Source organism: Crotalus tigris, unplaced genomic scaffold (genome assembly GCF_016545835.1).
Source record: "Crotalus tigris isolate CLP2741 ecotype Arizona unplaced genomic scaffold, ASM1654583v1 scf7180000017814.3102382, whole genome shotgun sequence".
Lineage (NCBI taxonomy): Eukaryota > Metazoa > Chordata > Lepidosauria > Squamata > Viperidae > Crotalus > Crotalus tigris.
This window is the reverse complement of record NW_024096652.1, coordinates 1,023,258-1,049,289: the sequence shown is the minus strand read 5'-3', so window position 1 is coordinate 1,049,289 and position 26,032 is coordinate 1,023,258. Positions and strand designations below refer to the sequence as shown.

The window sequence follows — 26,032 nt, the reverse complement described above, 5'->3', positions numbered from 1 at the left end:
TGCTTTTACAACCTTGGTATAAAGTGTAGTTTCATTCAGTTGAATGCAATCAAAGAATCCTAGATAAATCCTAATAAGTTGAATTCCCTGATCCTGTAGGAATCTAAAAGTATAATTAGCGGAACAAAGTTACATATATTTCCATTTGAAGCTCTCTGGATCACATAGAGAATATAAGATTGAATAGGGAAGCACCATGGTGTACAGCCCTATCATTTTGCCTTTTTGAAAGCTTTCAGAAGGCCAAATCGTAAGAAGGGTATATGGCTATCTAGGTAGGATTTAACTAAGATTTCCAGCATCTTTTACCATCCTTTATCTCTTGTGTTAGCTGGGTTTGCTGAGAATTCTATATATCTAGGGTAGTGATGACGAACCTTTTGGGCTCAGCGTGCCAAAAATTTAGAAAAGGCCTAACTTGACTCTGCTGGTGTGTCACACTTTCTTGAACAAAAGAGAAGCATCTCCTACGCCCCCCCCCCTTCCCCCATCTAGACCACCCCGAATAGCAGCACTTGGAGGCATGCTGATGCTGGGCCTGAAGTAAAGGCCTGGGTCATGACGTTAGTCCTTGCAACACCACTGCCACTCAAAAAGGCTGAACATTCCAGTACTGTACAGTATTATTAATTGAAAAATAAACAAGACATTCAGAACAGTGAATTTGTGCAGATGCCGATGTAGTCATAAAATAAGCAAGGGCATATTCATCTTGCAGGATCACAGTTGTTGAATTTTTGCAAGCTGAGTAAGTAGTAACCTTGCAAAGAGTTTAATTTTAAAAAATGCCACTTTAGTGCTCAATATTTCTATATAATGTACAAAACTATCAGTTTTTTAATTAACCACTTCTACCATGCATCTTATAGAAAATTGTGGATATTGAAATGTCTGAGTTCCTAGATTCCTTGAGTGGCTGTAATTAACTTTTTTTTTTTGTTTAGAAGTCATTGTGAATATATTCAGTGAGGCTTCTGAGGTAAAAGTACATGACTAGAAGAAAGCCCTTAGAAGTGGGGTTGCCATCTGAATAAACTAACAGAAAATTGCATTTTAATTCAATGACTTTGATGTGGATGTGGGGAAAAATAGCACTAGCAGTATTAGCATGCCAGATGTTGAAAAAAACCCCATCCTTTGAGCCTAGGAGAACACATTTTTAGGCATATGGGCCTTAAATCGTACACCATTCCTGACAGAATTTTAGGAACAGTGTCATCTGTGTGGTTGGGGAAAGGGGATTAGACTAACTAAACCTCAGCACTGTAGCAAAGGCTGGTGTTTTTTCTATGTGCCTCACAACATCACAAGTATGATCCAAAGGAGCTTGTGCTCTGACCCAATAACCTTGCTGAAAACACCAGCATCACCCTGCAGATGCCACTGATTCGAATCTTTGTGCAGCGGTACCAATGTACTTTGTTTTTTGTTCCTCCCCCCAAACTCAAGGAAAATGTTGCTATAGAAACACAAGTGGATTGGAGTTTTCAAAATAAAATGTAACTTCATTTTTTTCCCCTCCACTGCATGTGGGTTAGTCATAGCCTTCGACTGTTGGACATCATATGAAATTAAAACACAGAAGGTTGGTAGGCAGAAAATGGAGACAACCATCAGCACAGAAAGAGATATTGAAAAAGAAAAACATTTTTTAGGACAGAATGGAGGACTGCTTTTCTCTCGAGGGCAGCATTTCTTTGAAGAAAAATATTCTTCTTCAGCTTCTTGGATGAGAAGCAAAATTTCTTCAAAGAAAACCAAGAAAGTCCAGTTGCCTCATGAAAAAGCACCTTTCGGATAACTATGACCTGGATGACTGAGAATCTCCATAGACTCTTGTGACCATCCATCTTTCAATCCTCTGTCTCCCACTCTTCTCTCTCTTAGCCTTTCTTTCTCTCTCTCTCTTTCTCTCTGTTCAGTGAGGCAGGATTCAGAGTGCTCATGCTAGACAACTCAAGAGTCACTGAGAGTTGGGTGGCATGTATATTTAATAAATTGTTATTAATAATTGACTGATAGCTTACAGGGGAGCTTCTGTAGCTAGCCTAATCACCAATGACTGTGCACCCATTTTCTAAGAAAGCACTGTAGAACCAACTGGGCTTTCTTTCAGAGCATATTGTGGATGGCTTTCATTCTACTTGCCCTTCTAATTGGTTTTTTTTTTTTTTTGTCTTTGGCTTCAGCTTCTTCATCGTCTCCTCGGTTCAGCTCTGACCTGGAGCAGGCAAGGCCACAGACTACTGGTGAAGAGGAGCTCCAGCTTCAGCTTGCCCTGGCAATGAGTCGAGAAGAAGCAGAAAAGGTGACGGTTTTTGTTCCTTAGACCCTGGCAAATACCAAGGGAGAGTACCAAGCACACTCGCTGCCAGAAAGGTTGAATGTGAGCTGGACCAAAAAGCCAGTCCCAATAAAGTTGAAAATGGGAATAAGGAGAAAGAATAAGATGTCTTGCTTCATTCCCCAAGGAAGGTTTTGTTGGCTTGTTGGAACCAGGGGCAGGTGCACTTAGATAAGGGAGCAGCTTTATTTGTTTGTTTGTTACAGCAATGTGGAAGCTATTATACCTGATTTTAATTGCATTGATTTTATTTTTTAAAATTTTATATTTTTGTTTATTTAGTTGTAGCTACCATAAATGCTGATGCAAGTTAAAAAGTGGTTGATAAATATAATTAAATAACTAAAATACACGAGGAAGACAAATTTAATCCCAATATTGGCACTTGGAAGATGTAGTAAGTATTACACAGAATCATGGAATGTAACAATTTGAAGGGATCTTATAAGTCAACTCAGTGCTGAGTGCAGGATTACGTTTGAAAACCTCCAGCAAGAGGGAGCCCGCTGATGATCTAGGATAGGCTGATTCATTGCTTAACAGTTCTTAATTTCTGAAATTTTTCTTAAGTCCAGTGAGTCAAATGTGGTTGTTTTATTAAGCCAGCCTTCCCCAACCCAGTGTCTGTCAGGTATGGCCTTTGGGCATTTGGGGTAGGTTATATGAGGACTGAAAGCAACAGGGCTTGAAGACAGCCAAAAAGATTGTCTCAGAGCCAGGGGCATCAGGGTGGAGTGTTTGTCAGAAAAGTCAAGCTGGTGCACGGCAGTATCATTTGCACAATTGAAGGTCCATCCTAATGTGGCACACATTAGGAAGGGACAAGACTTTATCCCATGGGTGCTTGCCCTCTTGTCTTTTTTTGACCCTGCCCCAGGGATAACCTTATTTGGAGCAACACTGAATGGGAGCAAGGCAGAGATTTCTGGATATCTCTGTCTGCAACCTTGTTGAGTTTGGGTTTTGATTTTCTTATGACTGCTCAAGATAAGCAAAAGAATTCCAGATATCATCAAAGAGTATTAACACTTTGTTGGTTTAACTATCTTTTGTCTTGTATGCTAACACATGCAGAGTCACCTACGTGTAATAGCAGGTTACACGGTGCCTTAAATCAATAAGATAAGCTTTTGTAGTGGCAGCATGGTCTACCTCCTTTTATCATGAATATCCTCTAGCGATGACTTTAAGAAAAATAAAGGACATATCAAGGTCTTTCCTCTTCCCTCTTTTTTAAATGCAATTCCCTGAAGATGAGGCATAACAATAAGTGTTCTGTGAGTAGAAGGGAAGACTGCAGAACATGCATTTATTTCGTCCCTGCTCCTGCTCACTTTCAGAGGAGTGGGATGATATAAAGTGTTATTAGCTTTATTTTATAAGACTGTAGTGAAAGCTTTATTTAAAGAACTCCTATTATTATACCCTTATTTTGGGCAACTCCCCCTTTCCCCTGGACATACGTCATAACCTCCAGAGTTTGATTGGCTCATCCTCTGGAGGGATTTTGGACGGGCCCAGCAATTGCCCTTTTCCTATTTACATTATTGTATTGGATATTTCGGTATCTGTGGTCTGAGATTTACACAGTAGGCACTGAAATGAATTAAGATAAAATGGGGCGTTATTTAGTAGATTTTTTTTCTTGCATCCTGATGATGTGCAGGGAGCTGAAGTTACCATATCTGGAAGGAAGGAAGTTTGGACAGCCTGAATTGTGGATTACTTGGTAGGATTCTGTTGTTTGTACTTTTAAAACACTGAAGTATGCCCAGGATTTATTTCTGGCAGCTATAGAGAAGAATCCTTGGATTTTATATGTGATAGGATTGTAACATAGCTAAAACAAACAATATGTATTGGCTACTAGCTTAAATTCCATGTTGTCCTTTAATGATGCAGGAACAGTTCCTTCTAGTCAGTTCTGGATATGTCATCTATAATGTAGCGAGTGGGTCATGTACAATTTCCTCACAAGTGATTTCCACTTGTGAAGCTATGAAGATGCGGTTAGTCACTAGTAGGAAAATGTGTTTTCTTTGTTTTGCAATTTTGAAGATGAACTAAGGATGTTACAATTCTACTCTGTCTCCTTGCAACCTATGACACATAATATTTTCTCATTTGATCGACAGCACTTACAGATCATGCTAGAGGGGAACTTGCACAGAGTGCATCTACAGCTATGGGCTGTGCAAATTGTCTCCAACAGAAGTGCCTTTAGACCTAGAGAAACTGCATCTGACAGGGCTTTTTCTTTTACTTCTATGAAAAGATTGTTAGAACTGTAGCACAGTGATTGGCATCCCATGGTTTCCTATCAGAGATTTCCTGCTCTCTTTCCAGGCAGTTAAAACATTTGCTTACATACACAAACAAGGTCAATTCCAAGTATCTTTCTTGCCATAAATGGCACCAGTAACATTGAATAAGCAGAAAGCTGATTAAGACTGTCCCAGTCTGGAGATTTTGACTTGGGACAATGTCCCCTCATCTAGAGGTTTACACTCTTCTGAAAGCTATAACTATTTCTGAAAGTAGTTCACAAGCTTGTTTTTGTAAAAATTAACAGATCCACTCTGATGTCCTTGTGTAACAGGGTGATAAACCAGCTCAATCTTTAGTACCTTGAAGAGATTATCATGTAACCCCAACTGTTTACATTTAGATTTTTGCTTCAAGTGCCAAAATATTCAAGGCCAACTTATGATCTCCTTGAATGAGGGTTGAAAAGTTGCTTATACAAACAAGTTTTGGATGTTGTTCTTAATATAATATCAGTCCTGAGATGTATCTGCATAGCAATATTGGTTGAATATGCATATAATTAAGCTTAGTTTGGATGAAGACATCTTTCAGACTACTTAAGAGTGAAACACCATTCCATTCTATTACATTTTAATATAGAGTGTTAGTTCCTGGTTTTGATAAATGTGTCTGTGTGTGCCGGTGTGTGTGTGCGTGTGTGTTGCAAGGTTCACTTCACTGGATGGTGGTTGTGAGGCAGGAGAGATTGGCTTGATGGCTTTTCCTTTCTGGATTCTACAAGAGTCAGTTCTTGCTCCTGGCTGTTTACCATTTACATTAAACCACCAGAAGAGGTAATCCAAATGTTTGGGGTTAACTATGTTCCCCAGGCCAGACAGGAAATGCAGTTGGAGTCCTGTCCAAGTGACTGGAGGCTTAAGTCCTGGATGGGCGAGAACTAACTTAAATGGAATTCTAGTAAAAAGAGTTGCTATTTGCCCATCTGAATTCTGTGCTTGCTCCAGTGGTGTCTCTTGATGAGATGGCCTTACTCCTGAAGAAGCAAGCCTGTGATGTGTGGGTTTTTCTAGACTGACTACTTTTGTTGCAGCAGCACATGGAGGTTGTGGTCAAGAAAGTTTTTTTTTTTGCATCCTCATTGATATCCAGTTGCAATCCTACCTGAGTAGGAGAATCTTGCTGCCTTCATTACCACCTGCTTAGACTACAGCAATATGCTACATGTGGGACAGCTTTTCAAGATCATATGGAAGCTGCAGTTGGTTCAGAGCACACCTTGTGTGATGAACATTCTCCAGAACACAGCAATGCTGTAATGTGGTTGCCAATATAGTTGCCAATTATTGACTACTTGCCAATACTGGAGGGTCATAGATGCAATTTAAAGTTCTGGTATTAACCTATAAAGTCTTACAAAGTGTTGTGCCTAATTATCTGCAAAGTCACATTCTCCTATTGGAATTGGCATGGTCAATCTATCTGGGAGAAACTATTAGTGGATGCCCCATTTTAGTGGGGTAAAGGGGAGGAGAGTCTAGCCACAGCTGCTTGTCAGTTTTTGGGAAGGACCTTGTAATGAACATTCAACTGGCTCCCATCCTGTTATATTCAAAACATAGGTCTTAGAGAAGCCATTTAGGCCTTTACTCCATCTTGCTTTGGTTATAGATGATTTTGGTTTATTTTTTTGATTCATATTTTCATTAATTTCTCTACTATAGTTTTGTATATGTTTTGTTTCTTGTATATCTTCTCTATAAACCATTGAGAGTCCTTAGGGGTTTAGCAGTCTATAAATATAAGAAATGTAATATAGTTAGCTTGTAACTACTCAGAGGCCAGTTTTCATAGACAAATAAACTAGGAAAAATCAGTGGCAAAATGAAATCTGATGAAACCTTATTAAAAAGTTAATAAAGAATTGATGTTTCCATTTGTGAGAGAAAAATTCTTAAGAATCTAAATATGATTCCAATTTTTGAATGTTTTAAAGTTCGAATCATTCTATGTTCTTAATCTTTGTAGGAAATTTTGTTCCTACAACAGAGCCTTATAACTCTTTATAGGACTCCTTCTCAGTTGTGCATTAGCTTCACTGAAGGAAATAGAGCCAGATGCTTCGTAGTTAGCTTCTCATGATGGGAGGTAGATTTAGCAAGGTGAAAGTTTCAATATTAAGTTGAGTTGGAATCTGAAAATTCAAAAGTTGAGTAGGATAAGGAGGAAAGTGTTTTTTTTTTTTTAAAAAAAAAAAAATCCAAAATATAGTAAATTGGTTGTAAAGAATCTTTCAGGACATAATTGCAGTGAAGACTGTTCCAAAATGTTTTGGATGAAAGAAGTGTTGAAAATCTTTTCACTACATTCATTAGAAGAGTGAACCATAGGCAGAATCCCCTTGTGTGTTTTGGCACGATGACCCATTTATAATTACAAATGCGAACTATCTCTGAAAATAATTCCTCAGACCGGTTATGCTGCATTCTAGGTCAAAGATGGGAACGTTGCAATTTGTCATTTGTGGCCCTCAAATGTAGGAGCAATTTACTTGGCTCATTAGACAAGTTCTGTTGGCTCTTTCTAAGTTCAGCAGCCTGGAATAATCCCTTAAACAGACAGCACTGTAATATTATTTCTTTCTTTCTTTCCGAGTGTAAGCTTCTGTCAAGAACAGATGTCAAGCCTTCAAAAATCTTCAAATTTTAGCCAGCTGACCTGATGACATTCAGTCCTGCTGGTTGCATCTGGCAGAGACTTCCTAGAAAGTGGTGATACTCCAGTCATTCTTGAGCAAAAAGAGAAAATCGGGATTTAAGGCTGACATTTTGCTGAAGCAGCTTTCAAATATGGTGTTCTACCATCCAGTGCAACGAGCAACATTTTAGAAACTCTCACAGCGACATCCAGGAACCACTTTTTCTTTTTCTGCCCTCTTAGATGTCACTGCCTGAAACGGCTCCACTTTACTGAATGCAGATTGATGTTCCTTTGCAGAGAGAAACTAGGCATTTGTGTAAGGCCAAGGCAGGCGTGAAGACATAAAATGTGTGGTTGGCATCTCTCAACCATGCAATGGCCAGAGTTTCCTAAGGCTTCTTCCCACTCCATATGTTGCCAGGGCAAATTACTGTAATTACAGCACATATTTATTTTCCTTGGGGGGGGGGGAGGAACAGCCCCTATCTTATTTCTAAGATAGAAGTAGAGCTCCAGTCAACATAGATTAGAAGGTTAATTCCAGGGACTCCTCCCTTCATCACCAGTGATCGCAGGAAAAAGGGGAACAACTGTTAGAATATTTGAAATGGATATTATCCAGGCAGCTTAGGCTCTGAGAAATCCTTTACTTCCTATAATATTCAGGAGCAAGGAATCTAAAGAAGAGCTTTCCTATTTATTGCAAATAGGCCACGATACCTATAATTATAAAGTTTTAACATTAATAGCTGCAATATGGTATCTAGAAAATCAGACAAGAACTATATATGTATAGAATATTTTTATGATTGTAGATGCATAATAGGGCAAAGAAGAGAAGCAGACCTAAAGATATGACTCCAGAGTACCTTTACTAGACAACAAGACAACTTTTGGAGTTACAGATCTCTGATTTTTCACAGCTGAAGCAGAGACGAGCCTCTGAATAAATGTGTACAACTAATTAGAAATCACAACATTTGCAGCACTTACAAATACTATATTGGGCCCTTCTCTAGCTCTGGCATTCTCGGGCAAATCCATAATTACCTTACAATATATCTTTATGCTTGGATACACCAGACTACATTTTTATATTCATATTCATATTTCAGTGGAGTACTGCTGTATGTTGTTCTCAAACTGGGATGCAAGCCAGCCGATGGAGGTCCAAAACAAAGCTGTTTCTTCCTCTGTCAATCTGGTAAACTCTGGAAATAAATATCAGAGACTACAACTATCCAATTCCCTGTGGTATCTCTTGTTAATTGAAACGTGTTGTCTAAATTTGCACTTTGATCTTTGATTGTAATTAAGATTGGCTTTTGGTTTCTTCTACCAACATCTGGGGGACATTATCCTTATCCAGCTCCATCAAGCAATGTTCTTGTTTTAAGTCAGTCTTCTAAAAGAGGATGTCCTCCTGGGAGACCGACTTGAAACAAGAACAGTATTTGGAGAGCCTGGATTTTTTCATGCTAGGTAGGAGGAGGCATCTCTGTGCTTATAGAAATCCAGAAACAAAGAGATTCAAAGACTGACTAAAGTATAGAAAGAGTTATGGTGGCAAGAACTAACCTTTTAACCTAGTCAAGACAGAGAAACCTGCTCGTCAACTATGCATCAAAGTAAGTAGGACATCCATCAGGAGGTTTATTGAGCCCCAGCATAATCATAAACATAATCATCATGTTGTCATATCCTTTCATTATTTTTAATTAGTATGTCTAGAAAGCAGGTCGGGGTGCCTAATACTGATTATTCTGCTGCACAGCAATGTTATCAGCTGAGGGCATTTCAGACACAGTCATGCTAGGTATCCTATTTTTCCCCTTCCATCCCCTCCTCTCATTTTTCCTTAATACTGAATTTTTTGAGATTTGCACGCAAAACACTATGACATGGAGAAAAATCATGCCTGTGTAATCAGCCTCTCTCACTTACAAAATAATTTTGTGTATTTTAAATTAATTGAAATTAAATATTTACATCACTGTTATGTTCCAGAGTGACTCCAGGGAGGTTATATACTTAACATTTAGTAGGCCACGAAGTAAGTAGCTTGAGATTTGTTGTGTTTCTGTTGCATATTGGGTTGAATTGTTTAAAGTTAAAGTAGCTCTCTTACAATGGAGGACCTTGTAATAAAGCGCAAAATAAGGCAGGACGCTTTGAGGGTCTGGTTTTACAAGTGGCAGCTGGGCCCAAAATATGTAGTTTCCTGCACAGCTCAGGATATGCTCTAGTATTAGCCTTGAACTTAGTTTTCTTCACGGCAATGCACGTACAGAAGGTGTTATTTGAAATTAGTATTTTAAAGACCTGACAGATGGATTTATCCAAAGTATCGTTCCTCCTTTAATAGCATTTTAAATTTACATAACTGCTACTAAATTACAGGTATTCCTTGACTTACGACCATAATTGAGCCCAAAAGATCTGTTGCTAAGTGAGACCTTTGTTAAGTGAATTTTGCCCCATTTTATGCCCTTTCTTCTGCTGCAAGTGAACCACTGCAACTTGTTAAATTAGTGATATGGTTGTTAAGTGAATCTGGCTTCCCCGTTGACTTTGCTTGTCAGAAGTTTGCAAAAAGGTGATCACATGACCCAGGAACACTATGACCATCATAAATATGAACCAGTCGCCAACCATCCCAATTTTGGTCACATGACTATGAGGAGGCTGCAGTGGTGGTAAATATGGCCATAACTCACTTTTTTCAGTGCCATTGTAACTTTGAAGGGTCACTAAATGAACGGTTGTCAGTCGAGGATTCCCTCTAGCTATGTAGCTGATATTTTTCAGCTACACAGATGTCTGAAAACACATCATGGATCTTTGAGAAAACCATTCTCGACTGAGTTAGGTCAGCTTGGGAGGGAAAAACAGGACAAGGAAGTTCTAGAGGCATTCTCTGTGGCTGAGTTCACACACTGGTTTTAATGACAGTTTGTGCAACAACTAATTATGACCTGCTTTACACTCTACACTCAAGTCATAACCTCTGATTTACAAACTATAGAGGGTCAGTTTACACATGCTAAGCAAAATCCAATATTATGGACGCCCATTATCATCAGAGTGGTTGTTTTGTGAATTTATTCTGTTATATATTCACTCATTTATTCATTCAAATTTATATTTTCATTTCCTTCCCAACCATAACATTACATCTGATTTCTGTACTATTAAAGACTTCCCATCCTCTGATATATTTTTCATGATTTTCAAAGTTGCCCAAACTTGATCTAAATTTCAACACTTAATAAAAGAATTTTAATTTTGAAAAGAGACAGGGAAAAAAGTGTATACATGGCAGGGTGACTAGCAACAAAAGAAAACCAAACTTCATTTCTAAAGAACTATGTAGATGATTAATTTTTGCTGTCTCTACCTAAATATTGTACAAAAATTGAATTGAGTATCTTTAAGCCCTGTCCAAATTTGTGCTGCTTTCAAGAAGTTGTAATTAAAAATAGTATCTCAAAAAAAATACCAGCCTTATCAATGAATCAATTGCTTTAACAAAGGAAATGTTATGCACAATCTTGCTTATCTTCACATCCCAACTCAGTCTTTAGATATTATTTTCATCTTCATCTACTCTGAAGTGAAAAAAAAAAGATTTACTATTGATACAGGTACAGCCATTTCAATCTGCCAGTCTTGCAATTTTAGGTGTTGAATAGTAAAATGGGATCCATGTTTGTCCATATATAAAAATGCTGCCACTTTTTTTAAAAACAAAAGCAATTCTGCCCCTTTCCCAAAACTAAAAGAAAAACATTCTTAAGGTTCTAGAGAAGAAAGAAAAGAATTGTGCACTGTACTGTACAGTATAGGATTACAATGTTCAAGTTTATCAAGTTCCTAGAAACATTGTCAACAATTAAACAATAAGTTAGGGAACAGATTCTTCTAGAAATATTTAATAGGGATGATTCTGATACAATTTGACACAACTGAATAAAGCAGATAATTGGAAAACTGGCTGGGGAATATCTGATATGATGAAGAAACTCACGTTCTAAATCAGCGGGATCTTTCTACCAGTATTTGCCTTAATAATAGTAGATGAATTTGGTTCAGCAGATCTTTCTTTTCTTTCTTTCTTTCTTTCTTTCTTTCTTTCTTTCTTTCTTTCTTTCTTTCTTTCTTTCTTTCTTTCTTTCTTTCTCTTTCTTTTCCGTCCCTCCCTCCCTCCCTCCCTCCCTCTTTATCCCATCTTTATTATTTTATAAGTAACTCAGGTTGGCAAACATACACGATACTCCATTGTTCTTCTATTTTTCCCTTAACATCAACCCTGTGAGGTGGATTGGACTGAGAGAGAGAGTGATTGGCCCAAAGCCACTCAGCAGAACTCAGTTCAAATTTTAGGTAGTAGCTGCTGCTTAGTGTGGGCAATAGAGGGACTTGTGGCCTAAGCCAGATTCAGATATTCCTAATAAGGCAGAGTTCCGTGAATAAGATTTTAATGAATTTCCTGCTGTTGGGTTGTCTGGCAATGTCAAATTCTAGTGATCTTCAGCAACACATGATAGCATCCACTCTGAGGATCAGTTGACGGAGTGGCTGGCATTAGACTGTATATAGGTCTCATATTCCACCTTGGCCATCAATTAATGGCATGGTTTTGTATAAATTGTTTTCTTATAGCCTCAGCTGGAAGACACAGAGAGCTATATTTCAAGGAGGCTAGCAGGCAACATAATAGAAGGAAGAGGGAACAGGAATGATTTGTGCAGTAATGGGAAGCCAGATAGATGAATCTCATTACTGTGCTGAAAACAAAGATGGTGATTTTAGCTTGTAACTGTTGCAGACATACAAGTACCAAATATGAAGCCCCTGGATAAATATTTCCATTTGTCTCCCAACCTTACCTTTTAATGCAACTGAAGTGTGTTCTGCATGGACTAACTTTGTGTTCCCTTCAGCTAATTTGCTGAGAAAGAGTAAATCTACATTGGGTCAAAAATCTTGGCAGATTGACATAGTTCACCAAATCCTGGTTTAAAATAGTTTGTTATATCAGGCACATAATGCCAAGTCATAAATAATAGTTTTGGAAGTAAAAAGGCTGGTTCAAATGTCATGCTAAGCCAAAGCCAAACATTTTTCTTTAGAAGGATGCAAGAGTTGGGCAGCCTTTTGCGAATTAAACATTTACACGATTGCTAGCAATTAGCAATAACTCTTCAGAAAATAAAGTTAATGGTGGTGTGTGACAATACCATTTTTTTGGAATGAATGGGCACAATCTGTGTTTGTTCTTTTATGGCAACAGCATGACAATGCCTTGTCTAAAGTTAAGGACAAAGCAGATTGTGCCTACTAGTGCCAAAATCTGTTTGCTTGCTGTTTGGCTTTGTTGCAGGCAACTGAGTTTTAGAACAACATCTGATAAACTTCAAGGTGAGGTCATAGCAGCCAGCAAAGCAAACTCTCAGGTTACATTAGCTTGGCAAGCCAGCCACATTGCTAAAGGTGCAGCAACTCCCTCCCCCACCCCAAATCTACATGTACCACAAATATGTAGAAAGTCACCAAGTACAATAAGGCCACAGCACCTATCATATAATTTTTTGTTTTTTTTATTTCATGTTTATAGATTTTAATAGGATCATTTCTTTATAGGAACCTTGTAACAGTGGCCTAAAAGGACAAGAAAGTTTTTTTACTTTATGGGGAATACACAGATGTCTCTGTTATCATGTGGGGATATCACCCATGCAACTTTTTGTTTGTGAACCCTGGTGACTTCTTTTCAAAACATTTAGTTGCTCACATTTTCATGACTGGGATGCCCTGTAGGTTGCCTAAATCTGGCTTAGGTGCCACCTGGTGTCCAGACTGGTTGACTGTCCAAATACTGCTATGCAGGGTTGCTTGGATCAGCTTTTGATGATTTCCCCAGAAGATAAAGCACCTGAGAAAATTCTGGAGCAGAAGTAAAAGTTGTTCCCTCAATCCTTGTTATTCTTGGCTGTTGGCAGATCATGGGAGACTGACCAACCTGCTTGGCTGGAGACTTAGTATTTCAACTGCAGAGGAATATATACACTCGTGGAAGGCCGTATTACCTCCTCCACAAGAAGAATCTTTGTGAACTGTCTCCATTTTTTTCTGATTTGAAATTTCTGGGAATTTTGAATTGAAAAGCAGCATAGACATATTTGAAATAACATCGATAGCGTTGCAAGCACTTTTGGAAGAAGTGGGTTATCTAGAGTTCCGTAGACTGTGGGCCTTCTGATTCTCTTGGCATTAGTGACTCCAGTGCTCAAGCCAGGAAAATAATCGATCAGAAGTCAATTGGCTTAAAAGGGCTTGAGGAAAAGGCCTAGAAACTGAAGCCCTAAAGCAGTGGTTCTCAACCTTTTTAATGCTGCGACCCCCAACTGGTTGTAAGTCAAGGACTACTCAACCGGTCGTAAGTCGAGGACTACTCAACTGGTGCAGCACCGTTTGCAGAATGGGACTTTTGGCGGGCTCAGCAGGGCAGAGACAGCCTGGACAATTCCTATTGGCTTTTGAAAGCCAATAGAATTAGACTCTATTCAAGAGAGTCTATTCTATTGGCTTTCAAAAGCCAATAGAATAAAAGGGAGTAGCACAGCTAAGGAAAAGGGGGAAAAAATGGTGGACTGCGTTGTTTGGCGACCCCCGTAAAATGGTCGTTCGACCCCAAATGGGGTCCCGACCCACAGGTTGAGAACCACTGCCCTAAAGTGTCTGTTTCTATATCTATTACACGATTCTTGTATTCTGCAGTAGACAGATCTGTTACCTGTTACGATTATTCTGCAATTAAGCAATGAAAGTAAGTAGCCATATTAAATCTTACTGAAGTGAAATTGAATTCCTGGAGGGCCAATATTTATTGCTGTACTTAGTGCGAAGTCTGAGACCCCCTAGTCTTTTACACATCAGACAAAAATACTGTTGTGGAAGATTATACATAGATATGGGCTGAGTTGCCGGTACTAGGCTGATTACTTTAGTTCTTTTTTCCACATCTAGGAAAAAATACTTTTTTGATGAGAGAAATTACAGATGGTCCTCAACTTACAACAGTTCACTTAGTTTCCTTTTAAAGTTACAACAGCACTGAAAAAAGTGACTTATGACTGTTTTTCACACTTAGGACCATTGCAACATCCCCGTGGTCACATGATCAAAATTTGGATGCTTAGCAACTGGCATGTATTTATGATGGTTGCAGTGTCCCAGGGTCATGTGATCACCTTTTGTGACCTTCTGGCAAGCAAAGTCAATGGGGAAGCCATATTCATTTAACAACCGTGTTACTAACTTAACAAGTGCACTGATTCACTTAGCAACGGTGGCAAGAAAAGTCGTAAAATGGGGCAAAACCTACTTAACAATTATCTCACTTAGCAACAGAAACTTTGGGCTCAATTGTGGCTTTAAATTGATGACTACCTGTAACTTCAGCTGACCCCTGATAAAATAGAATCCTGATAATAGAAGTGCTGGTGTCAGCGAACACACTTCAAACTTGATGAAAAAACAGATCAGCCAATCTTATACTTACCAGATGTGTTGGATCGATTCTTGTAGCTGTGGATGGGCATTATTCAAGTTGTCTCCAACACTTCTGGAGTGCACCAGTGCAGAGAAGGCTAAAAGAGCAATTCAGCTGTCTAGTTCAATACTGAAATGAACAAATATAGATTAATTCAATACCAACTTGGCATATGTCCACAAAGGGGAAAAGGGGTTGGTGGTGGATTGTTTACTCAAAACAAATGATTGAGCAGAGAATTCTGAGCAAACTTTTACCCAGTTCTCCTTTGTTATCAGCAGCCACTTCCTCCAGTCTCCAGCACAGATGAAGATGTGCAATTACAGATAGCGCTTACCCTGAGCAAACAAGAGCATGAGAAGGTACCCCAAGCCCAGGTGGTGAAAGGGCACTTTACCTTTCCTCTTCTTGAACTCACATCTCTTCAAATGGGGCAGCTTTCTGTAACCTTCACATTGTCTTCCTGGCACAGTGCTGTTCTGTCCCCAGTGGTCTAGGAATTCTACACACTGCTCACTTGCCAAAAGCTTTGGAATCTCATTTATTTGCTGAAATTCAGAAATTGTTTACAAAAGTTGTTGACCTTTATACATATGAATCAAATCAAGAATGAGAAATGTCAGAGCCCCAGAACCCAGGAATGGGTGTCATGGGTTCTTTCTCCTAATGACAAAAATATTAAATATTGGGATTGGATTTAAAATTTGATCATCAGAGCAAGTGAAAAAGTACAAGCATATTGCTTTTCCTAATCAAATCCAGTCATGAGCTTACTTGCCTGACAGTAAGTCACATTGCCAAGCTCAGTGGAAATTATTGCCCCAAAAGTGTGCATAAGATTGCTACAATTATAGAATTTGTGACATTTTTAGGTGAGAGAATTCTAGACCTTTTCCTTCCTATCATTACTCCCGGCTCTGTCCATTTTCTTCTGCCTTCTGATACTTTTCCAATTAATAGCTTTAATTTTCATGGTTCTAAAGACTAACCTTATCAAGGAGTATCTTAAGCTGGATTGTATTTGAAAACTAAAAAAAGTGATTGCTATTACGAATGCACGTGGGTAATATCTGAATGATGACTGTTGCCTTTAGGAGATAATCATTCCACTTTCTGGTCCTTGGCTCAGGCATGTGTTCATTCTGATTGCAGGAAGTTAGGGCATGGAAAGGAGAAAATTCATTACTACAAAAGGCCCTGGAAGAAAGTAACGTAGGTATTGAGGGAGTTGAAGAAGATGATAAGGCAAAGAAAACACAGGTATGAGAAACCAATTGCAGGCATGCTATAATGCCAGCTTTGAAGTATGCAAATGTATATATCTCATGTGTTATCTCTACGTGGAATTGTAAACTGTGTAGCTTGGAACTGAAGTTATTGATGGTGATTTTGGCTCACATCCTCATTAGGCAAACGGGATGAGCAAATATTGACTTGGATGCTGCATCCTGTCATGCCACAAATTTTGCAGATTCTGAGTCCATAATTCTACAAAACCTTATGAAATTGGTTTTATTTATCCCTGCCGCTGTGATTTTATAGAATAACTGGACTCAACCCCAAAGAACTTTAGAAAGGCAAACAATAAAGCCTCAAAGGAAATTTTTGGAAGCGAGGATGGTTATACATTTAACATGAGGAAATACTCTTATGTTTCATGCTTTTTTTCCATTGGTATTTCGTGTTATTTTACTTCCTTTTTTTAAACCCACATCTACTGTATTGGTAGAATAAAATACCAAATACCAAATATATGGCAGATGAACGTTTGTTTCTATTTCCAATATTGTTAAGGTGAATTATCAGACAATTTTCCTCTCTACAGGTGTATCTATTCTAGAGCCAGGCCTATTGTTCATAGTCAGCCTGGCAGTTTCCAGCCTCCGATAAGCATAAACTATTCTCATATTCCATAGCTTATTCAGCAAGTGATCCCCTGCAGAATGTTATTTCCAGAAACACCCATTGTTCAGGCATGTTAATGTCACCATCATTTCTATTCCACAGGAACTTGAGAGCAGTGAGAATCCAGCTTATTGTGACCAACCTCCCAAGGCTGAGAATGACCCAATCAGTTCTTTCTTCCAGCTATGTATTAGAGGAAGGCACAGAATGGCATTTGGTCAATGCTCATAAGTTTAATGCTCATGTTTTGTGCATTTATCTAATGATTCCTTACCATCCACCTGTGAACACAGATGACACCATGAGATCATTTGGGTGTAGAGTTGATTCTGGGGCAATCCATGCCCATCAGATTACACACTTTAAGAGCCAAGGAATGTCAGCACCATACCTAAGGAGAGCAAGGAGATGCGTTTGATTTCTTTGATACTTTGCAAAAATGGTTATATTCTGGCTGTATGTTGAATTCTTCATAATTGTTTCCGCTCTATAGGAACTATAGAACTACAAGCTCTAATACACGGTATTCCTTTGTATCTTTCAAGTCTTCTGTGTTGGAGCTGGCAGACATTTTTGGACCAGCACCAGTCACCTCTACCCATACTTCTGCTGACCCATGGGATATTCCAGGTGGGGGCACTGTTCGATCTGTTGACACAGACTTCCCTCCTTCAGCTCTATCCTTGTCCAGTTCTTGGGACCATAATAGTAAGAAGTTTTGAACGTGTTCTCTTCTTTCTCTTTTCGGTTCTCCATTCCATTCTTCCTAGGGGGCAACAGGGGTCAATGTTAAACCATTGTCTATTATTGTGTGATTCTACCTTAAGTAGTGGTATCTGTTAGGTAATAAAAATATTTCAATTCATTTTTGTAGTTTTATATGCATTTTGTAATTTTATGTACATTTATATAAATAAATACAAATTAGAGTTTTAAAAATCTTTATTTAAAAATGAGTCATTATGGAAGTACTTTTAAACACCTTAGTAAAAGATTCTTGAGTAGCAACTGTGATCTTAAAAGAAACATAAACCTGTCTGCCTCTATTTACAGCTTAAATGAATTTCCCCCTAAGATTATTTCTGTTGGACTGATATATAGCATCCAGACATTTCTTTCTTCCTTTAGCATACATTCTTATACATGTATATGAAGATTTGATCAGTTAAAGCTCATAGAATAGCTAAGGTTTCTTTCGTCACCTGGCATCTCTAAGGTTGATCTTACTCATTTATTCAATCCTGACTTCATCAAGCTATCTGCTTCTTAGTTGATTCATTCCCTATTTCTTGGGCAAATCAGATTCCACGTTGATAGGCTCTTTTCTATCTGCTTGTTCCTTTCAGATGCCAAATCTTCTGTAGAATCAACAGGAACATCCTGGGGTCCTGCTGCAGACCCTTGGGTGCCATTGCCTTCGGAAGATCCTTTGACTCACTCTTCTGCCGGTCAAGCTTCTTCCAGCCCCTGGAATCTTCCTCCTGTCTCTTCTGCCTCTGATCCATGGGGGATAAAATCATTGCCTTCAGGTGTCTCATCTTCAGACCCCTGGGGAGAACAGTCACCACCTGCTCCACTCTCTGCCAATGCCACTTCTGCCGCTGATCCTTGGGGAGGTTCTGTTGATAATTCCTCTGCCCCTGGTAAGAGAGCCAATACGATGGGATGGGTGAGGTGTTGGACAAGGAATGGGGAGGCACAAGTTCTAGTCCAAACTCAGCCATGTGCCAGACCAGTGGTTCTCAACCTTTTTAATGCCGCGACCTCCAACCGGTCGTAAGTCGAGGACTACTCAACCGGTCGTAAGTCGAGGACTACTCAACTGGTGCAGCACCGTTTGCAGAATGGGACTTTTGGCGGGCTCAGCAGGGCAGAGACAGCCTGGACAATTCCTATTGGCTTTTGAAAGCCAATAGAATTAGACTCTATTCAAGAGAGTCTATTCTATTGGCTTTCAAAAACCAATAGAGTAAAAGGGAGTAGCACAGCTAAGGAAAAGGGGAAAAAAATGGTGGACTGCATTGTTTGGCGACCCCTGTGAAATGGTCATTCAACCCCAAATGGGGTCCCGACCCACAGGTTGAGAACTACTGTGCCAGACCATCAAGGTAGTTCAAGCTAAGAAACCCAATGCCATATAGGTCAGGCATACTTACATTGTATCGGCAATAGTAAGCAAATCTGACCAGTCTGAATGTGCTTGTGGTAGCAGCTCTTCATCCTTCTTCTCTAGGCTCTCTTCAGTGGGCAATTTTGAGCAGTCATTCTCATCCTAGTCTACCTTACAGCGATGTTGTTGAGGGGAAAAATAGGATGAAGGAACACTACTGGTGCCACCTTGAGGTCCTGTACAAAAGTTATAAATCAAGTTTTGATTTATATGTGATGGATGTGATGGATTAATATTATCTGTTCCCCTCATTTCATAACTGCTGGCCATAATTTCTCTCCTGCTTCATGTGAGCCATGTAAAGGGTTTGGCTGCTTTGCAAGAGGAACGTGCGCTTGTCCCAGTTGAGTTCCTAAGGGGCAAGTTGTGTGACCTTCCTTACTGTAAATAAAATGAAAGACACCTAAATGCCTTTTTAGCTGTCTTCAGAAACAGAGATGAAACAGCTGAGTGTCATATAGGATTAAACAAGCTTCTTTCTCTGCTTCCTTTTTAACTGTACGGATGTCTAGATCTTGAAGTAAACGTAAAACAAGAGATTCCATCCACAATCTCACTCTCACTTCTGCAGTTAAGACTCCCAAATTCAACAAACTGGTTACAGACTGGTAGCGGAGGAAGAAGAGAAATATATTTCTTTTTTTCCCCTAGGCCTTTTAGTGGAGTACTGGACAGTAAATCTGTCCCTGTGCTAAATTTCCTTTCCATAGTGTGTGAAGGATAAGCCTACTGTAAATAATAGTGCTATTGCTTTCCCTGAGTTTCCATTCCTTCTCAATGGTACTGAGATTGAACAAAGCATAGAGAGCCAGTTTGGTCTAGTGGTTAAGGCACAAGGCTAGAAATCAAGACACCATGAGTTCTATTCCTGCCTTAAGTGTGAAAGCGGGTTGGGTGACTTTTGGTCTGTCTTTCAGCCCACAATATCAGGCTTGGGCAACAAACAGTTGCTTTATTCTTATCACAACCAAGGGATCAACACTGGGTTAATCTGGAAAAGTGGACTGGAAAATGTTAGGCAGAGAGAGAGAGAGGGAGAGGGAGAAGGAGAGGGAGGGAGGGAGGGAGGGAGAGAGAGAGAGAGAGAGAGAGAGAGGGATTGTTAACTGAATAGATTTTTTTTTTCCTGTCTTTACTTCTCTATAGACAATAGTACATTTGACTTATTTGCAAAATTACCTGAATCTGTGGACCTACCAGCACATGAAAGTTCTCAGGCTCCATCATCTGTGAAGGCCAACAGCTCTATAGGTAAGCAAAGCTCTAATGTAGCCATCTCCAAACTATGTCTTTCCTTGGAAAACAGTGCCTATTAATCCCAGGCAACATGGCCATTGGACCAACCTGACAGGAGCTGTAAGGTGCAACATTTGGAAAAGAGAAGGCTGATCATATGTATTCATGGAGAAAAAAAATGTGATGGGCAAAAATAACTGTGGATGCTGATTCTTGCTGCACATACTGATCTCAAAAGTTTGACAGACCTTGCTGACAATAAAAATCTAAAACCAACTAGTACATGGACAGTTGTCCTAGCAGAAATAGGGAAGTGTTTTATGTACACATTCTTCTTTGATGTTTTTTTTTTACCTTCCCAGTTTGGATTGCACCCCTGGGTTCTTTCATTTAAACAAGTCCAGTCCTTCTTACAATCTTTAAAATCAGAGAAGGGATGGTGTCACAACCAGAAGTAGTTCCATTCTAGTTTTTATTTCACAAGATATCCCCATACTCAGAAAAGTACTTTCCATGCAGGAATCAGTCTTCAGTTACACTTCTCTCTCTAGAACAGGCATGTCAAACTGCTGGCCTGCGGGCCGGATGCGTCACGTCGAAACCGTGCCCACCCCATTGCCGGCAATGGAGAAAAAGTCGCAATACATCTCGTGACGTCACGTGACATTGCGAGTTTGACATGCCTGCACTAGAACTAGTTTAGCTCTTATCTTCCTTTATGTGCACCTCCGATTCCCTTCATACTGCAAGAAGCTTTTTAAAAGCTCTCAATGTTGGATCTGCATGAATGGAATCTCATCGCTGCTTGGAGAAAGGGGCTTCTGGCTTGCCCATTTGGGAAGGATTTCTTATCAGCTTGCAGTCATTTTTAATACCCTATGAAACAAGCATCTCTCCAAAAAGAGAAGTGTAAAGAAGATGGCAATATATTGGCAAGCTGCTATTCCTTGTACAAAGGGAAATGAGATGACTTCAGAACAGTTCTACCCCATATTTGGAGATAACAGTCAGGCAAATTCCTCTTCCTATTAAGCAACCGTGTTTTTTAGGCTGTCAGTAATAACAGATTATTTAATTAATTATTGTAGGAAATTGATGGGCAGGCTTCAGTATTTATAAAAATTTGGATAGTAGGTCAGTCTTTATATGTTGCTGTGCTACATTAGCCATTTTGGCAAATGCTTTAGAACAGAACGACCTAAGGACCTCCCCAAATGAAAAGAAGTGGCCAGAGTCCAATAATAAATACAATCCATAAGAAAAAAAATGTAGATTACCATCTACGGAGTGGCATTAAAAGATACTGTAGTTTGAGCCAGATGGCATTCCGCTCGGCTCCTTCTGTTTCTTTTCCTAAATTACATTCTCAAATTATTTTGATCAAGTTTGGTGCATCTGTTTCATAGTGTAAGTGAACTGCTTCTTTTTTTTTTAAGATTCTTACCACATACGTTGCCTGAACTTAAGGTAAATTCTGCAAAAGAGAAATGGAAGGGCTGTTTAAATAAAAGTACTGACTGGAACTATTTCAATATGAGAACAGAACTGACTATTTTGCATTTTCTACTTAATATATAACTCAAACAGATATAGAATACACATTATCATGTCTTCAAGTGTGCAAGAGTTGTGTTCTTATTCTTTTTTCTGATTATACTTATTTTATATTTAAAAATTATATATTTTAAGAAAGGTAGCAAAAGGGACTTTGCCCAGGTGCTTATATTTGTGTGCTCAAGCCAAATAGTTAACTTTGATTTTGGACAGAGAGTGATAATACAGGATAACATTTGGTGGAATTAGTTAAGAATAGAATTGATTTATGCCAAGTATATAAATACCCCAGTAGCAATATTTCCATTAAATCCTGAATTATTGGATGGATTTTTGATGATTCCAAAGCCAGCTTTATTTGAACCCACTGGACACAGGAGAGTAGTAATTGTAAGTATTAACTGATGAAGCTTAAAAATCATAAAACTGTACTATTTCATTATTCTCAGCCCTCTTCCCTTTTATGGTTATACAATATTGCTTGCTGAAGCCTAGATTTCTTCCTCAAGTGGATAGCGGTGATGAATTGTTTTGCCAACACTGGGAACAATGTGATAGAAATCAAATGGACAATTTCTGTAACAAAATAATTCTGATAATGTCATTTTGACAACTGCAATTTTGCCAAGCCAGAACAACATTAGTTTTTTTTTTGTTAAAAGGAGTGCAAGATCTGCTTAGTGTTTATCAACAGTAGCTCAGGATTTATTTTCCTTAGCTGGCCTACATTTTTGTAAGAACAATTTTCAAGAATTTCTCCCATAGGTCAGAAGTCCTCAAGCATACTTGCACAATTACTGTTAGTGTTGATTATTATAATTGCTGGATTTCCCATATTAACTTCTGATTTGACACTTGGTTAAGTTGTTTTATTAACTGGGAATATCCCGGCATGGTTATTGAAGAAAATTCTATAGCATCAGTAAATATATTAAGCAAATATTTTGAAACCATCTTATTTCAGAAATGGTTAAATATATAAAAAAATAATGAAGAACCAAAAGGAAGTGAGGAACAAGCAATGAGATCATGTGAATACAGTAAAATCTCTTCTCTCTCTCTCTCTCTCTTTCTCACTGGTAGATGTGGATCTATTTGGTAGCCTTATTCCAAGTACCACAGAGAATGGAATTCAAAATAAAGATATTTTTGACATTGCAAGTTTAGGAGATTCTTTACCTGATTCGAAGGAGAAGAAGGACAACAAAACACCAGAGACCTTTCTTGGCCCCAATGCCTCTTCCTTGGTTAACTTGGACTCCTTGGTTACAGCCCCCCAGAGCGTGAAGTCACGAAATCCATTTCTGGCAGGTAGGTTGCATAGGCAGGAACAACAACATGGGGTTGTGTACAGAAGTCTAAAGGAACCCTATAGACTCTTGTTTGCAGTAATTTTGTGGGACTCAATGCTGTATCTATGCCCGGCCATACCTTTCTTCTTTGTTCCCCTTTCCACTGAGCTCATTTCTTCATAGGTTTCAATACTTGCCCCAAAATTCAGAATACCTATATCTGCTTTTGGTTGAGCCTGTTTTTCAATTCTTGAAACCAAATATCCTTGGAACCCGTGGGAAAATATTGCTCTTCAGAAATACTGATGAGATGCCTTTTCACGTATTTCTTATTTGACAATAAAGAAAATGGTGGGCTTTCTTTGGAAACTGTCAGTTTCTTTTGCCGAATCCCTTGATGGTGGGGACAGGGATTAACTTCCTCAATTTCTCACAGTAATTGAAATCAAGATGACTCATGTTTTTCTCTTTTTTTCTCTCTAGGACTCAGTGCCCCTTCACCTACCAATCCGTTTAATGTTGATCAGCCCAAACCAACTCTCAATCAGATGCGGACCAACTCCCCAGTGCCTAGTGTTCCTGTGGGGATGCCAATGAACTCCATGACCTACAGTGCTTCTCTCCCTCTGCCACTCAGTAGCATCCCCTCAACAATGACTCTCCCAGCCTCTGTGAGTGCCTTCCCTCAGGCTGGAGCAGGGCCTTTCCCAGAGCTACCTAGCAACTTGCCTCAACCTCTCCTGCCACTCTCTGGCTCGATCCCACCACCATTAGCTTCGCAAAGCGGTATGAATCCTTTTCTCTGAGAAGACCTTGATCGTTGACGTGTGATGTATCCCTTACTTCTTTCCCAACTGTTATGGAGGATCTCCTGTGCAAAGCACATTTGTTTTGAAGCAAGCATCTCCCTGGAAGTTCTGATCAAAGAGACTCAGCATGACTCTCCTTGCTCGATGAGATACTGTACAAAAAAAAAACAAACCCCTCACTGTCACGCTGAACATTGTCTATAGTCTGCTGATGGTGGCAGTTGGGACCTCAGCTGACACTGTTTGGATGGATTAAAAAGGAGGTTGGAGGGCAGTTCTGCAGAAGGGCAGTTCTTTTTCTAAGGCTCTCTGCTCTCCTGCTTTTACGTTGGCACAAATAGTGACTAAATTGAACAAAACAAAGCAAAAAACTCAAGATTACTTCTTCAATGTGAAGGAAAGAAGTCATTTTGTAGTCTGCATGGAAATACACAAATAATTGCCGAGGCTTATGACTCTACTTCCTGCATGGCAGGGGCACAGTCTCATTCCTGGGAATCTTGACAGCTCAGCAAATTTTGCAATGCCATATGCAAGGGGAGAAGATTTTTTTGTTTTGTTTTTTTGCTACAGTCACTTTCACTGGGTTGCCTAAAGGAAAACTTCTTCTGTTTCCTGCTATTTCCACTCAGTCACATTTTCATCAATGATCTTCTTGCACATCTTTTACTTTGCTTGTGAGCTTTGGATACTCTTTGAGATTTAGTGAGGGACCAGTAGGAGCTACATAGAAGGAAATAATAATGTTTGTTTTTTTAAAAAAAGTGGAAAGTCAAACTCAACGCCTGCACTGTGTGGATACAATGGCAAGAATGCTGATCCATGAAAGGGAGGGAGAATAGAGTTATAAACTCCAACTCTCTAAAAAAATGCCTGACCAAACTATGGCTTCTAAATCAAATGTCTCCAAAATAAATAAATAAATAAAGGCCCCAATACCAGGCACTCCAAATACATTAAGAACTGATAGTTCTTCCTGCTCCTTTTTGCGACTCTACCACTGTATATTAAATCTGATATCACTACTGTTCTGCTTCTGATAGCTTTGATCCAAAGACTTTTCTTTGTGAACTTCTCCATACAGTACTTATAGAGAGGAACATGATGGATGTTCTGAGTTTCGCTTTGGATGGTCCCTTAGCTACATGGCTGATCGCAGACTCTGTTTTCTTAGTGCCTGCCTTTCAGTCTCAAATCCAGTCTGCAAAACGTGGTACTCAGCAACAGCAAACCCAGTCCAGAACACTTGAATGGACTTTGTGAAGTGCACGAGAAAGCTTGGACTATCTTGCATGGTGGGCAAGGGCTTTGTTAGTGTGTTTGGGAACTCTATCCATGAGAACCTTAATATTGGGCTTGATGGCCTGGATGCCTTTCATTCAAGCTTAAAGTTGCTTTGAAAACATTGATATTTGTAACTTTTCAGTGAGCCTCTCCCCCCCTCCCCCCAAGGTCCTCCTTAGGATATCAATGAATGTGGTATAAACCAGAATGCTAGAACGGGTGGTACAGCATAAGCATCCCAGTTACCAGCTGTGTCTTAATTGACAATTTCACTCAGCATGCCAATACAAATTACATCTGCAGGGTATGACTGTGGAGCGCTGATTCAGCTGCAATGGGAGAGAAATCAGGGCTACCCGTGGAGAGCAATGCAAGACAATCATTGGGGCTTTTTAGCCTGTGTGTAAACACAATGCAATCATGCCAATACAGGTTTTCAACCTATATACCGCAGAATAATGGGGGTGATGAGAAGAGGCCAATAAAAAACCCAAATGTGCTTGCTAATTTAGAGTGTTTTATGTCCTCCTTTTAAGTGTTTAGCTATAAGCAAGGGGAGGGCCTGAATGAGATTGAAAGAGTAAGCACAAATGTACACAAAACATTAATCCCCCCCCCCCATTTTACGTCTTTTATTTCTATATATTGCTCCAATTGGAATTGACTTTTGTGCTATCTTTGATCATTGTCAATTCTGAGTTAAAGTTAAGGATTTTTGTTTCCATGCTCAAGGAATAGAGGTTTTTCAGCCTGTTTGGCCAATCCTAAATAATAATTGCTAGGACAGAAATTTTTTGGGTAGAGGGAGATGAAAAACATTCAATGTAATCATCCGCTGATACAATAGCATTTTAAGAGAGCCATGATGATGTCAAAATGACATGTGCACGTCAGACAAAAGAGGCAATTATATAGTTG

At 39.2% G+C, this 26,032-nt stretch overlaps 1 protein-coding gene across 7 annotated transcripts in view; it reads left to right on the top strand.

The window, feature by feature from the left end:
* The window catches only part of EPN3 (epsin 3), a 36,682-nt gene extending 12,684 nt beyond the window's left edge, over positions 1-23,998 (top strand). For 2 of the 7 annotated variants that reach the window (XM_039342838.1, XM_039342839.1), the window contains exons 3-10: positions 2,190-2,308; positions 15,143-15,226; positions 16,017-16,124; positions 17,315-17,477; positions 18,116-18,412; positions 20,086-20,190; positions 22,813-23,040; positions 23,505-23,998. In XM_039342838.1, coding sequence (XP_039198772.1) covers positions 2,190-2,308; positions 15,143-15,226; positions 16,017-16,124; positions 17,315-17,477; positions 18,116-18,412; positions 20,086-20,190; positions 22,813-23,040; positions 23,505-23,827 — 1,427 coding nt within the window. In that variant the 3' untranslated portion in view covers positions 23,828-23,998. The remainder of the gene's footprint in view (positions 1-2,189; positions 2,309-15,142; positions 15,227-16,016; positions 16,125-17,314; positions 17,478-18,115; positions 18,413-20,085; positions 20,191-22,812; positions 23,041-23,504) is intronic. The other 5 variants (XM_039342842.1, XM_039342840.1, XM_039342841.1 and 2 more) reach the window with 5 other exon arrangements.
* Positions 23,999-26,032: the final 2,034 nt, after the last annotated feature.